Source organism: Phalaenopsis equestris, unplaced genomic scaffold (assembly GCF_001263595.1).
Source record: "Phalaenopsis equestris unplaced genomic scaffold, ASM126359v1 Scaffold000198, whole genome shotgun sequence".
Lineage (NCBI taxonomy): Eukaryota > Viridiplantae > Streptophyta > Magnoliopsida > Asparagales > Orchidaceae > Phalaenopsis > Phalaenopsis equestris.
In genome coordinates, this window is record NW_018164640.1 from 1,102,412 (window position 1) to 1,118,276 (window position 15,865).

Below are 15,865 nucleotides of genomic sequence, written 5' to 3' on the forward strand. Positions count from 1 at the left end.
AAAGGAAATTTTCATATATATATATATTTGTAATCCTAATAAATTAGTATTAGTAATATATTTGATGTAACTAAAAAATTTAAGGGCTATATATGTAAATATAATAAAATTTAGATGTTAGATCTATTTAAAAGATAGAATTTTTATGATAAATATATAATATACGTTTATAGTGTCTTAGTTATTACATTACTATTATACTTCAAATGAAAGAAATCTTACTTCATAATGAGGGGTCAGAATTTCTCAACTTCATATAATATTGCTTTTTACATACTATCACATAAATATAAATCCCAAAAAAAAAAAAAAAAAAAACCTAGCCTACATCAAGTCAACTTTGGAGGCTATGAGCCCACACGTGCGGATAACTGCTCCAATACTACCTCCCTTCTTTTGACACGTACAGGCAACCCTGACTTCATCCGTACCGTCGGGAAGTTGACCACCTGGTCCTCGTCAGCCACCCACCTGTCCACGAAATGTTCGTGTCAAAACATGCACACGTGCGACACTGTATTATGTTCTTCGGCTGATGTTATCAGAGCCAAGTACCACTTTGGCACGAATGCATGCAAACAAAGGGAGAAGACATAGTAGTACTTGATGTGATTTATAATTGCATGCATGATTCTGATTCATGCGGATATCATTAATTATGTTAATGAAGTGATGGAGAGGGAAAATAATACGCACTTTATATGTATGTGTAGAAAGGTTGTGTGACATATAAATAAAATTATAGCGACGGGAATATTTTGTTCATTTTTATCCACACATACTTACAAAATATGCCAACACGAATGACTGTTGTTGCACGTGTGGTGTACACGATAGTAATTAGGGAAAATCAAATGAACGGAGAAGGATGGTTATCCTTACGTGAAGCTTGTGACCAAGTGGTGTAGAAAAATGGCTGCTTCTAGCCTGGCTAGATCAATCCCGGGGCACAACCGTTGCCCGCCTCCAAAGGGAGTAAAGCTGCAACTACTCGTGTCCCTTCCCTGTAAGTACATTCAATCCGTAAAAAAAAAAAAAATAAAAAAAATTAAATAAATATATAAAAGTGAATTTTGCATTTCATACTTTATAGAATGATAAAATTGATAAACATATTTAAGAGTCATTTATTCTGCTCTTACTATCATGCCAACTTGAATGCGTGATTGAAAAAGATGCCAACACAACCAAACCGTATAAATTATTAATAAATTATTCTGCCTTGTAAAAGAGAAACATAATGTGACCACAATGTTAATTACCTTCCATCTCCATGGATTAAATCTATGGGGCTCATCATATATGGCCTCATCGAGATGAACCGATCTGAAGTAGGTGAAGACGCACCACCCATTCGGTATTAGGTGTCCCTTCACTTCCACGTCCCTTACCGCTTTGCGCATGATGCCTCCTATAATATTACCTAGCCGTAGAGTCTCCGTTATAACCTATATCCATTCATCAACTATTTGTTATGGATGTATGGTTATCCAGACAAATGGACGACGGTCTGAATCACATTATATCATATTTTTAACAGACATATATAAATTTGGTTGGTCGTACTTACGTCTTGTGTAAATGACAGGGACATATAATCATTCCACTGTAAACACTCCTGCCCCAGCCGAGACTTCCTCTCCACAAGTCTCATATTCTCCTCCTGAGATAAGCAGCACACAATGATCTTATCGTAGAGCATAAAATAGACCATAGTCTAACTTATTATATTAAAAGAAGTTTCCGCTTGTCATATATTTATTCCTGCAGACGTAAACTCTCATTATAAAAAGAGATCCACAAACTGCACAAACACTTTTTGAGAGTCGATTTTGTCCTACCTGCAGCTAATAGCGAAATGAGTTCATAATCTACAATATGTTATTGCCCCGCAATTGACTAACGACGGATTAATGATTAGTTTATTAAGTTCGTCCGGGAATCAAAGGAGATGCAAACAGGATTACGTATAAGCCAGCTTTTGGCATCTCCTTGTTTTGTTTCGCATCACCTAACCCATTTTCGGTATAGTTTAATGAACTATAATTAATATTAATTAAAACAAGTAATTATACTTAAGGTTACGGGTGTAAACGAACCGAAAGAACTTGTGTTCGTGTTCGGTTCGTTTGAAATTTAGTTTGTTTGAAATAAGCTCGCGTTCGAAATTGTTCGTGAAGTCACTGTTTGTGTTCGTTTTTTTAATGAACGAGCCGAACACGAGCTGTTTGTGAACGACGAACTAGTTTGACATCCCTAATATTGATATATTTGAATAATATATTATATTAATTATATAATTTATATTATATAAAAATATAATATCTATATTTGTATATTACTAATATAGTATATTAATATATTATTATTATTAATTTATTATTTATTATAATTTATTAAATTTGATTTTTTAAAATATCATTAGTTTTTTTATATATAATTATTTTATATTTCGAACAATAACGATTCGAACACGAACGGACGCATCACTGCTCGTATTTTATTTGATTAGTTTAACTAATCGAATGAAAAAAATTTCTTATCGTTCGTGAACGAATCGAACACGAACTCATTGACGACCCGAACACAAACTGTTTGCGAACAACGAGATTTTTTTTGACAGCCTTACTTGAGGTTATATTTTTCCTTTAATTTTAGTAATTCGGTAATATTCAAAAATAGCATTAATAATATACATATTTAAAACGTTTTTCCTTTTAAAGATAAAAACTTAATCAAGTACTGGAATCTTATCAATATGGGCGGGGTCAACTGGTTTGGAGCATTTAAGAAAAATAAAATAAAAATGAAAGCATTTATTTAAAACCATTTTTTAAAAATAATAAATACTGTTAAAAATATTATATTGCATTTATAATTGAATTTATTAATAAAATTTGATATAATAATCCTAATTTAAAAAAATTTTAAAAAAAAGAAAAAGAAAAATACCTCCAGCTGCCGGAGGGCAGCAGGGCAGCTGCTAAGATACTTAACGGCAAGGGTGATCAACACCGGAACAGAGTCCTCCGCGGGGATCATCAGATCAATCATGTTGTCCGAAATCATCTCGTCTGTTAAATCACCGCTGGTGTCGTTGATCAGAACATCAACGGCATCCACAGCACTCATCCCGAACAAACCCAAACTCTTCCTCCTCCTCTTCTCCTCTATAATCTTCTTCACAACCATCACCATCCTCTGCTTCGCCTGAATTCATAAATATTACCTCAGAAACTAACTAAAAGGAAGAGAGATTAATGAAGTCTATACCTTGAGGGATCTGTAAAGTCTTGTTCCTGGAAAATTAAGAGGAAGAGACATCAATCCGGCAATAAATTCATGAAAGTCTCGCTTGAGGGAACAGAGTTCTTCGCCGGGCTCCAGCCCGATGAGCCCCTTGACCAGAATCTGAAACACAATCTAAAGCAGAGAACAGGTTAAGAGACTTTCCGAGAGAGTACCGCCCCGCTTTCACTGCGAGGGAAACGAATCGCTGCGCAGTTAAGCGCGCACGTGTGGTCGTACTTATAGAGAGAAAAGGGGGAGAGACTGACATGCTTGGTTTCGTCTTGGATGAGGATGGGCCGGGCTTCGGACCAGCTGTCCATTGCTCGGCCCACGTAGGACTGCATGTCGGCGGTGATCTGAGATTTTAGGTGCGGGGACTTGAAGAAGGCGCCGATGAGACCGTGGAGGCGGCGCTGAAGGGCGCCGTTGATGAGGAGAATTGAGGACTTTCCCATGAGCTCGGAAAGGGATTTGGGGTAGGATGGAACGAAGGAGCGAGCGTCGCTTTGGAGGATGAAGCGGGTGACGTCTGCATCGGTGGATATGATTGTCGGGGTACCGAATAGGTGGGATTTGAAGACTTTTCCGTAGAGGAGGCGGCGGCGGTTCATGAAGGATTCGGGGCAGGGGGAGTAGGCGGCGGAGATGAAGTCGAGGGTTTCGCCCGCGGGGGAGGATGGGGGCAGGGGCAGGGGCGCGGCGGAGGCGGGAAAGAGAGATGGTGGTGAGGAGGAGAGGGAGAAGGAGGAGGAGGAGGAGGAGGAGGAGAGGGGCCATGTTAGTTGTGGTGATGAGCGCACGAAGTGGAGAATATAAAGGTGAAGAAAATGGAGGATGATGTTAAGAGGGTGTTTGGAGGAAAAAGAAGCGAAGCCCGCACACCCCATATTTTTATGGGGTTGTATTTAAGTTAAATTATAAATGATTTAGATACATATCAATTATTTCTTATGTATTTATATATGCTAAGACATAAAGTTTAAATTTTACATACAAGGCAGTTTGCTTATGGCTTTCTAAAAAGTTTGAATAGTGAAGTTTAGGTGATGGATATGTAGATAGGAGTGAATTGGGTGGAATTGTATGCCATATTGTTTTATTACAAATTTAATAAGTTATTATCATCCTCATGTAGGAAATAAAAGGCTATTACAAGGGGAGAAATGCTAAGAAAGAAGTGGAGGGCAACTTGAAAGAGGGACTTTTTTTTTCTTTAATTTCAATAATTTTTTTAATGATACAGACTGGAATATATTGCGTCTATTTATGCTAGTGATACTCCCATTAGAATTGTGCTAAAACATTTCAGTCATATGAATGTTATTCATTCTCTAGAATAGTCTTCTATCTTATATTAGAAAAGTTATTGATTATATATTCTAGAATTTTCTAAATCACTCTTTTAAAATAAGTCTATAGAATTCTCTAAAACTTTCTGTCTCAAGAATTTTTCAAAAACTATTCTAGATTATGAGCTCAATTACAGTCCAATTATATATTGCCCTAAAATTAAATTTAATTTTCAATAACTCGTTTTAAACTTGATTTCTCATATTGAGCAATTTTCTTATCCCGATTAAATTTTCATACTTGAGCGATTTTGTGAATATACCACCTATTTGATCATGATTCTTTACATACTACATTTGCACCCTTTTTTTTGTGATGCAATCTCTAATGAAGTTATAACATGTATCAATATGTTTACTTCGATCATGATTGATGCCGGCTTTTGGTTGTAGCCTTTTGCCATCAATCTTACTTTATACTTTATGTTTCTCCTTTGTCATTACTCTTTGCTTTGTGCACCCACTTCACGCCAATTACCTTGTGCTCTTTTAGAAGTGTAGCTAGCTCCTAAGTATCGTTCTTCTCAATCGCCTTGATTTCTTCGTCCATGACATCCTCTTACTTCTTACTTTGCATCGCTTCTTGAAAATTCACGGGTTCACATTTGATAAAGAGGTAAAAGAGAGTAAGATTGTCTCGATTCTTGATTACATCATAATATTTTTGTAAACTTCTAAAGTATGGAACTCTTTTGCTTGAACTTGTACTTGAAAATGATGAGAATGATGGGTGGTCTTGAGTACATGCAGTTTGTATAGTTGGTGGTGAAGTTAGCTTCTCTTTCTTTCTCCATCATTAGTTGTTACACTTCTTCATCCTGAAAGAAGTTGTAATCCTCATCACGTTGGTCCCAAACTCATTCACCTTCTTCATTGATACAACATCATGATTGATGATTGTCATCCAATTGTTTGGATTTTACAACACATATCATTTCAAGTTGGAGTTTTAGTCGATGAAGATGAACTTTTCACTTTTGTCATCTAACTTAATTCAATACGCATCAGGTACAATCACATGGACTATGCTTCCAAACACTCTAATATGAGAGATATCGAGCTTCCTTCCACACCATGCTTCTTGCGGTATCGTTCCCCATACACCTCTTTTTGGAGATCGGGTGGACAAGTAAATTGTGCATTCAATAAACTCCTTAGACAATTTATTACTCTTAAGCATGATTCGAGCCATATCGAGGATACTTCGATTCTTTATTAATCCTATTCCATTTTGTTAAGTGGATTTTAATACAACCAATAGTCGGTGTATTCCATATGCTTCATAAAATTCTTGAAATTCCTTTGAAGTGGACTTGCCTCTTCGAACAGATCACATAGTTTTGATCTTGAGACCACTTTATTTCTCCAACAAAGATTTGAACTTCTTAAATACTCCAAAGACCTCTAATTTTATTCTTAAAAAAAATATACCTCACTTTTTCTTGAAAAATCACATATGAAAAGAAGGAAGTAATTACTCTTACGAAGGGAGTTTGACTTGATTGGAAGACACACATCTGTATGCATGAGCTCAAGTGGGTATTTTGCTCTTGAATTTGACTCCTTTAAAAAAATCTTTCTAAATTGGTTCTCGAGCTAGCAGCCTTCACATATCTGATTGGAGGAATTAATGCAAAGCAAACCTCTCACCATTTTCTTTGTTGATAACAGCTCCAATCCTAAAAAAATTAAGATGTGAGAGCAATGATGGATATTTGTAACCAAATTTGAGACACTAGCAATATCATGTTGAATATTAAGCAAGAACATTTTATTTTTTGATATTAGTATCTTCACAACTAGGTTGCTCATATTGTCTCTTATAGAAAGATTCTTGTCTTTCAAATAAATTTCATAAACTTTCTCTAAGAGCTAACTCAGACTTTGGATATTACTCTTCATATTTGGCATATATAAATGCTGGAAATAAATTGGTGTTTTATGTTCTTTAACCAGATAATGAGATTACATTTTCCTTTCACTGTGTCCTTAGACTCATCTCTAAAGGTTACATTGCCACTTACCAAATTGTCAAGCTCTTTGAAAAGGCTTTTTCTTTGACAATTATAACTTCTAACGATTGTGTCTAGAACCATGTATTATGTTCACCTTTTTATTCTCTTTTTATGTCATTAGCATAATGTCATCTTGTTGACTTCTCTCTTCTACGTAATCCGCTTCTTCTTCAACTTTACTATTATTGAGAGTTCTATATTTTGCAGTGTAGTGACCAAACTTTTGGCATTTGTAACATATCACTTAAGAGTTAACATATCGTGGTCTTGATGTTCCTCTCCCATGCCCTGTTGTTAATCTTCCTTCTTATTCAAAATTGATATTGTTATTTTTATCATTGTTGGAACTCCAACATCAGCCACATCCATGACCACAATCTTGTCCTCGACCATGACCTTTTCCTTATTGACTTTTTTCATACTCAAGGCACTCTTCTTTAATTAAGTTAAATTGCATCTTCAAAAGTTATTTCGTGATCCCTAGCTTCTTCTTTTTCTTTTCTTCATAGGTTTGTAGGAAACCTAGGAGCTTCTCGGTTGCCATAACCTACAAGTCTTTAGTTTCTTTAATTATGAAGAAAATATGATTAAATTTTTTATCCAAGGATCAAAGGACCACCTACAAAATCCTTACATATTCTAGCCTCTCCCCATTTCTATACCTTAAACTCTAAACCCAGGTAATTCACAAGAGTAACTAGTTTGATGTTCATTTATGCTCAAACTGTTTACAACTAAATTTTAGTAGGAGACCTTCCAGAAGCTGAAGGATAGACGAAACTAGCAGTCGGGTGGTACTACAATCCAAGATTCTAATCCCTTCAGTATGAGCTGTAATCCAAGATTCTAATCCCTTCAGTATGAGCTGTGGAGGAAGGTTGTCAGAGGCAAGAAAAATGGTCAAGTATTTGGGCTAGGGTCTCAGGCATAGACCTACACAACTCATCCCTCCTTCAGTGCATTCCAAGCATCCACTTCTATCGCCATGTTTTTTGATGGGTTACCAAATTCACTGCAAAAAATGAAGACCCGAGTCGTGGCCTAGCTTGCCTAGATAATGTTGGAGATGGGAGGCCAGATAAATGCCAAATTAGATGTCTGACAACTGGTAGAGCATCAGGAAAATCAGCCTGTGATAGATGATTTTGGGATGAGGATGATGATGATGATGAGGGCAGCGAGAATGAATAGCTAAGGTCATTTTTTTCTTTTTATATAATTTTTTTGAAACATTCGAGTGAAAATTCTTTTTCTGAATAGTTATGTATGTATGTTTTATTCAATACATTTAGTTTATTGATCTATTTGATTGAGAAGTTTACCATTGCAGTTTTAATTCGATAAAAGTTTGGTTTTATAAAATTGTGTTGTGTAATAGATCATTACATATTTATGTGTTACGATTACAGATGTGAAAATTGTAATTATGAAGTAGGATATGTACATTTTTTCTAATTCTATAACTTTTTGATGAATTCCTATCATTCTATCGACGGTATATCGATCAGCTTTTGTGATGTTTGACGATTAGAAGCAATTTGTTACCATACAAATGCCAAACTGATGGTCTATTTCTTCCACAAAACTTCTATGTCTGTTCACTGATAACTAACCTCATCGGTTATATCTAACGACTTAACTATATATAATCAATGAACAACCTTATTTAAAATCCAACAGTTTGGTTACTAGTAATTTAGAAACTGACAAATATCGACAGCTTACACACATCTTAAGTATTAGCATAAATTGATGATTATTGCAACTCGGAATATCGAAGATAAAAAAAAAGTTGTTGGTAAAGTTTTTAGTCTCTAAACTACTGACAAGAGTTTTTCTATACCCTAAAAACTATAGCCATGTTGTTAGAATTTAATTAATCGATGCTCTTATGAAAAATTTTGACAGTTTGGGATTGTGAGAATATGCTAAATTGTAGTGGGATAATACTTGACATAATTTAAAATGTAACCTAGTTACTTATGTGATCGATACATTGCCAAGAAATTCTTATATTACTTGATCGACACTATAATTATGTAATAATGTATGTGTTTTATCGTACTATGGATTATTTTTTTTTCACAGTTGCTAAGGAACGACTTTAATTTCATATTTAGGAGAATAAGGTATCTAAAAATTCAAGTTTTAATTCAAAATTGTTCAATGTTATTGTTCAACCATGTTGCTCTAGCTTTGATTGTGTAGTTGTCTTTTTAATTTCTGCAGAATATCAAATTATGTTGACTAGTGCTACAACACTACCTTGCTAAAGTTGCAGTGCTATTTTGATAGTGATGCAACACCGACCCATATCTTGTATTGTTCTTCTTTGTGATTATATTTACTATTGTTTTTTAATTTATTTTTATCATTGCTAGCTATTTGTTATTAATAGTGTATGGTCACTAGTTAGGCTTAGGTAGAGCATGTGTATGATTTAGCTGGCACTATTTGACTCTAAAATTTAAAAAATTGTAAGACAATTAGAAAATAAAAATGATTAGAAATACAGTAAGAAAAATGACAGACTCTTAAGGAGAAAATAAACAAATTAGAATACTAAGGGATTTTGCTAACGCTGTGATAAAGGAAATACACCAAAATATTAATCAGCAAATGGTTTAAGCCAACTATTTTGAACTTAAGCCTATATTAATTTAGATAGTAAAAAATAACTACTCTTAGGGTTCACTAGTTAAAGTCCCAAATTTGAATGTAGCTAACAATTTTTTTAGATTTAGGTTATTTTCCCCCTTAAGGATAAAGTTAAGATGTGGCTTAATACTTTAGCATGGGGGTCTATCACAGCTTGGAATAAACTTGACAAAAATTTTGGCTAAATATTTCCATCCATCCAAATTTATTAATTTGAGAAATGTCATTATTTCTTTCACTTGGATGAATAATTGACCTATATATGAAGCATGAGAGAGATTTATGGATCTGGTTAGGAAATGCCCACACTATGCCCTATCTGATTGGTTGATTATACAAACTTTTTTTATAATAGGTTGGAGGGATCATTGAGGTTTATAATAGATGCTACAGTAGGGTGGGTCTTTAATGACAAAACTATTCAATGAGGAAAGTGCATTGATATCGAAAATGACTACTAATAATTTTCAATGGCCTCCTGAGAGAGTCAACTCTGAGAAAGTAGCCAACATTCATGAATATAATATGTTTTTCATCTTAACTTCACAAGTAACAATAATATCTAAGTTAGACAACTTAGAATGAATTCAAAATTTAGATAACTAATAGATGATAAGAGTACCTATGGACAATTTGGAGATCATAATATTGCATTTGTTGAGTCAATGGATGTCATCCATAACAAAACCAACAAACTATATTTTGATACCTACAATCCTTTTTTGTAAAAATCGTCCAAATTTTAATTAAAATAAAAACTAAAATATAGAAAACAATTAGTGGGTTAGTAACCAATAAAACATCATAGACAATTAAAATAATTAGAGAAGAAATTTACCTAATCATAGATCTAGTTATCCTTTTAGATTAACCTTAAACACTCAGTTTAAAAAAAATGAAGTTTAGAGATAGAGAATAAGCTGCAACCATTTGGGATATTAAAATAAAATTAGAGTAGTTAACTAACTCCTTGAGTAATAGACCCCAAGGGACGTAACTAAGTAACAGTGAAGTGAATTCTAGGGACAAAGGTGTATAGTAATGCAGACCATAAAACTTAATAGTGAAAGAGATTAAAAAGTCAACCAAAGAGAAAGCTAGATACATAAATGATTTAATGTAATCAATACGGAAAAGTGAAATCCTGAGTATTTTTGCGTTATTTAGGAGACTGAGTTGTAATATGAATTCCCAATACTTATTATGATCTCGAAAGAGTATAAGAAGTAGAATTGCTTCTGATTGTCAACTACAAAAGGAACACTTGGATTAGATTTTAACAAAAGCATGACACTACAGAAGGAAGGTTTTCATTTAAAAAATTTAAAAGAACAAAACATAATTCATGATTATAGATGTAAAAATTTCGTCCCCATTTTTTAAATTGATTTAATTGGATAAAATAAGTAGATAATTAGGAGCATACTTTGCTTGATTTAAGAAGTAACCAAGTTCATCGTAGGATTGATAGTTAGACTTAAAAATCCATATACTACTTGATCGACTTGTATTCTTATGTGGTAATGTATGTGTTTCACCACACTACAGTTCTATACATTTATGTGTCCACACCTATTAGCGGTCCATTTATTGAGCTCAACATTATTAAGGTTGATAAAGACCGTAGAAACCTAAACATAATATTTAGGTGCTCTTTTCAATTATTATAAACCTCTATAGAATGTAAACTAATGACCATATCATTAGCTAAGGTATAGGCTTAATTTTAGAAAACCTTGGCTTTGATGGTACTTTATGGGAATGCTTTACATGTACTAGTATTTATAGTACCACATATGACTACCATTGTTTTAAAAGGAACTAATTTGGTCTATGAATCATCATATAAAATTTGATGAAGATTTATATAAATATTTGAAGCCATGGATAATTGCTAGGAAAAGCAAATCTAAACTCTAAATTAAACCAAAAGTGTTGTAGAGTAGCTTTATTAGAATCTTTGACCACATAAATTAGTATGACCAAAAACATAGCGGAAGCCTTAGAATTTAACCAAGAGGTTCCTAGTCCTCTATTTGAATCATACTTGAGCCGAAAAACCTGGCAAATCTAATATGGCCAAGTGATTTTATAATGATCCAAGAATGCCCACTCAACCAAAATCAAACTTTTTTTTTCACATAATTAGATTTCAAGGGCATTTATATACATAGCACCCAATTCTTGTGCATTAAATATATCACGGAAAAACTTTCTTTTTTGAGAACACAACGCACAATTCTTTTCTATCGCATCAAAAATAGTACCAGTCACGCTTTTTAACAATGATAACTTTATTTGCATTGTGTTTGTAAAAGTAAAAGTTCTGCTTTGAATACGTAAATGCATAAGAATTGGGTGCTACTTATTTAAATTTCTATAGATTTTAATGAATCCAATAAATTTATTGAACCTTAAGAACAATATGTAATCTATATTTGAATCCTTAAATCATTGGTCAACTCAAGTTAACTAAATGTTATCTTAGGACCAATTAGAATTCTAATGAAATAAATCAATCCAATTGAACTTAGTTTTTTTCTCCAAAGGATTATTGTATTGTGTTTTTTAAATTACACTCTATTACATTGTAATTCTTATATTATATCTCTTATGATCTATTATATTATAGGTATCATGACTACATTCTTAACTACATTAATCATATAGCCTATTATAATATATATCTACAATGATTATGTGATGATCAAATTTTACTCAATTCATATTAGATCCATATGCAAATGATACTTTATCTTTGAATCATTATCATATGGGGTTTTAGCCTATGCTCGAACAATATTTGAAATGGGTATGGATCAAACTTTGTCCAAATATGGCCCTAATCCTCTTCAAAACATTGTTTGAAAAATCTTCGGACATGGACAATCTTGCAAAAATATAGCTTAAACATTATTCAAATTAGGCCCTTGGAGGTGGATTTTTAAGTAATTTGTGGTTAAACAAAAGGGAGTATTTTGATCCAAAAGGAACATTAAACTATAGTTCCTAAAATTTAATGCCCATACATACTTCAGTTTGAGCTTCATTAATTTTATCGAGCTCGAGCTTAAGTCTATGAATTCGTGCTGCCTCACCAGTTGGCTTTTTTATCATAAAAAAGAGAAATTAATATTAATTTAAGTAGCATTATAATAAAATGACAAATAGAATAAGCCATTACAAAAGAAATAATTAAAAAAACCACTCAATATAAAATCCAAATATTACTTTTAAATTTTTTTAATACCTTACAGGTAAAGACATCAAATTTAAGATATTTTGAGTATGTTTTATATTAAAATATTTTGTTTTAACAAACCGACTCAGGACCCAATGAGTCGAGTTGGGTCTTGCTTGAGCTTGGTTTGTTCGCTCATCGGCTTAGTTCATGTGCCATTTTTGGAATTGAGTTTGAGCCCGTTCACGAGCCGGTGATAATTAGAGTTTCAACGCTTATCATTTTAAGAATATTATAAAATAATATATATTTATCCTTACTTAATGGTTGGGTCCATTGGTCCACTCTTCTTGAAATGGCCTCATTATGATGAGGACCAGTTGACTACCAATATTGAAATACAAAGCTTTGCTTTCGTCAGCGACCTTTTTAATAAATTCATTAAAAGTTGAAGTTAAAGTCAGCTTCTCATTGGAAGGAACCCTAATTGTGCCGTTAGGATGCTTACTTTTATCATGTTGAATCCTTGCAGGAGAGAGAGAGATGAAGAGAGAGAGAGAGAGAGAGAGAGAGAGAGAGAGAGAGAGAGAGAGAGAGTGATGCTCTAATGAACCTTAAAATGAGAGAACTACATAACCTCGTAGTTATAAAATGATTTTCGAATTAAGTAATATTTTATTCATAAAATGATCTCCTATTGATAGATAATGGGGGTACAAGAATTGAAGTTGCATTTATTCGCCAATTAAAGTAGAGTTTGTAAAGATTTTTAATGAGAGTATACCTCTATACCTCTTGGGCTCACGACTCGGTTGTTGTTCGGCTCCATCTATGTTGTCGGCGAGATGAAACAGTCAGTGTTGCCGATCGGCCGAGTAGATAGAACATGGGTCGGTTGATCTCTCAGGCAGGGAAGACGAGCTTAATTTCTAAAAATAATCAGTCGGCTGATCCGTGAAGTTAACGTTAGCTGACCGGTTGTCAAACATTAATTCACGTCAGAGGGATTTCTGTCGGCCGAATAAAACTAGGTCCTCTGACAAAGGCTGATTACCGTAATTTGACAGATATTTCACTCTTTGGGTGAGGAGATCTCGCTTAAGGTGGAGGTCTGACTAACTAATATGGGTGCCTATAAGAACCATTGTAACAATGGAATCTTAAAGTTGGCTCTAATTAGGTAAACTAATATCAAATTATTTTATATGTAATGATGCCATAGTTTTTTTGGAATCTATATAATTATTATTTACATATTTTCTTCTATATTAGTTATATATTAGTCAAACAAATAATCTTGAACTATTTATTTAATTGAAAATAAACAAATTAACAAAATAAATTGTTTCATCTGGCAATTCAAGTTAGAGTTTGATATTATTCCAAAATTTTTAAAATTATATTTTTCAATAAATTATTATTTCAAAATAGACCCTACGAAAATAAATTTTTCTAAATAGACAGAATCATCACATCAGCAGGTTATTTTATCACATCAGCAGATATAATCACCTGATGATGTGGTGATTTTAGATGTCAACAGTAAATATCACCTTCTAAGATAATGATTTGTAAGAAATTTTTTTTTAATCTAATTAATAAATTTTCTAAATGTGCATATGAATATATAAATGAGAATGATATAAAAAAATAAAAATAAAAACAAATATAAAAAATTAGAAAAAAATATTGGGCCCAAAACTTAAAAAAAAAAACTTTTAAATTATCTCATTTAATTTGATATATCCTAATAAAATGGGACCAGTCATTAATGATTCTTTGACACATAATAAATTAATTGTTAAAAAAATTAAACAATAAGGGCAAGATTTTATATGATCATTTCAAAGAAAACCTAAGAGAAAGTACTTTCAAAGCTTGTTGGATGTATATGATGATCCAAAAATGATTGATATGCTCATAAAGATCAAACAAGCAATTGTAAGAATCAAGAATTTCATCAGTTAGGAATCTCAAAGAGTTTTAAATTAAGTTGTGATGGAAGATAAACTTTAATATGATGGCAAGGAGACCATAACATGATTAGCTTCTTTATAGTTATTAATATTTTTATTTGTCAAGAAAGTTGAATATTGAAGCACAAATATTATATAAGCAAAATTCAACCATTGTCTCCTCAAACTTGTTAATTAACTTAGGTCAGAGTGACGAAAAATGTTATATGTCGTGCATTTTGAAAGTACCAAAATAAATATTAATTGAATTCAATGTTTTTTTTTCACAAAATTGCTGCCTTAGCAGGCTCTTTTTTCTGTCGATGTGGCAAAATTGCCCACTGATTGGATGATTTTGTCGATTTAGAGAATTTTATTTTTGAAGGGTCTATTTAAAACAACAAATTAAAAAAAAATACTATTTTTAAAATATCTATCTGAGGTTGGAAGAGCTTGATAGCCTTGAGGGGCTTGGACTACAAGCTCAACAAAGCTTCAAGGTATATCACAATCGAATGGCTAGAGACCAAGACAGATTGTTGAGAATGAGGACATTTGTGGTTGGAGACCTGGTGTTGCTTTTATATGCCCAATTGTAACTCACTATTGAAGGCTCAGTAAGTCCGAGCCCATCTAAATAGGACCGTTCATGATTGAAAATGTCTATGGAGGAGGATCCTACTTGCTAATTGATGCAGAAAAATCTCATCTGATGCCCTTTATCAACGAGCGATATTTGAAGAGGTATTACTTTTAAGTGTACTCTGTATTTGATATACTCAGTGTACTTTATCTTAAACTGATGTTCAAAGATTGATGTACTTTGTAAGTCATTTTTTTAGCAATAAAAATGATGTAACTTACTAATATCTTATTGTTATGTGAGTCATTCATGATATATGTCTTGCGCTTGTGTTCCACCTAAAAATTACTTGTTTTTAATATACCTTTAATGTTCGTTTTATGCACATTTTTAATGATATTACACTTTAAACGAAGATATTTTACATGTTTTTGATTCCAGGTAGAAGAAATAAATTTTTGGAGAAAATGAAGCAAAAAATGTTACAATTTGGAGTTAAAACGAGCAAAAAAAAATTGACTTGACACATTTCGATATGTTTTTCTATGCTTAATCTCCCTTACATTTATCACTTTTTTTTAATGAAATTACACTTTAAAAAATGTTATTTTCATGTTTATCTTGTGGGTATAACAATTTGGAGCAAAAAGAAGCTAAAAGGGGGTGAAACAAAGTTGAAATGGAGCGAAATGGGGCGAAACTGTGGAGCTGCCTATAGGGTGGTGCCTATGCACCCAAAACTGGTGCCTAAACGACAGTGATGATGAGAAAATGGTGCCTAGGCTCCAGAAATCGTCCAGGGTTTTGGACAGTTTTTACTGGTTCTGGGACGT

At 33.0% G+C, this 15,865-nt stretch overlaps 1 protein-coding gene across 2 annotated transcripts; it reads right to left on the bottom strand.

Moving 5' to 3' along the window:
* Positions 1 to 238: 238 nt before the first annotated feature.
* On the bottom strand, positions 239 to 3,950 carry LOC110022604 (cytochrome P450 90D2-like). Of its 2 annotated transcripts, none has more exons than XM_020721641.1 (7): positions 3,558 to 3,950; positions 3,274 to 3,411; positions 2,953 to 3,210; positions 1,571 to 1,663; positions 1,263 to 1,448; positions 883 to 1,004; positions 239 to 471 (listed from the first exon to the last, which is right to left on the bottom strand). In XM_020721641.1, exons 1-7 carry the CDS (start codon positions 3,900 to 3,902, stop codon positions 348 to 350), a joined length of 1,266 nt encoding a protein of 421 aa, XP_020577300.1. In that variant the 5' UTR covers positions 3,903 to 3,950; the 3' UTR covers positions 239 to 347. The 2 variants fall into 2 exon arrangements, with proteins under 2 accessions (XP_020577300.1, XP_020577299.1); XM_020721640.1 differs by having other exon boundaries at positions 3,274 to 3,423.
* Positions 3,951 to 15,865: the final 11,915 nt, after the last annotated feature.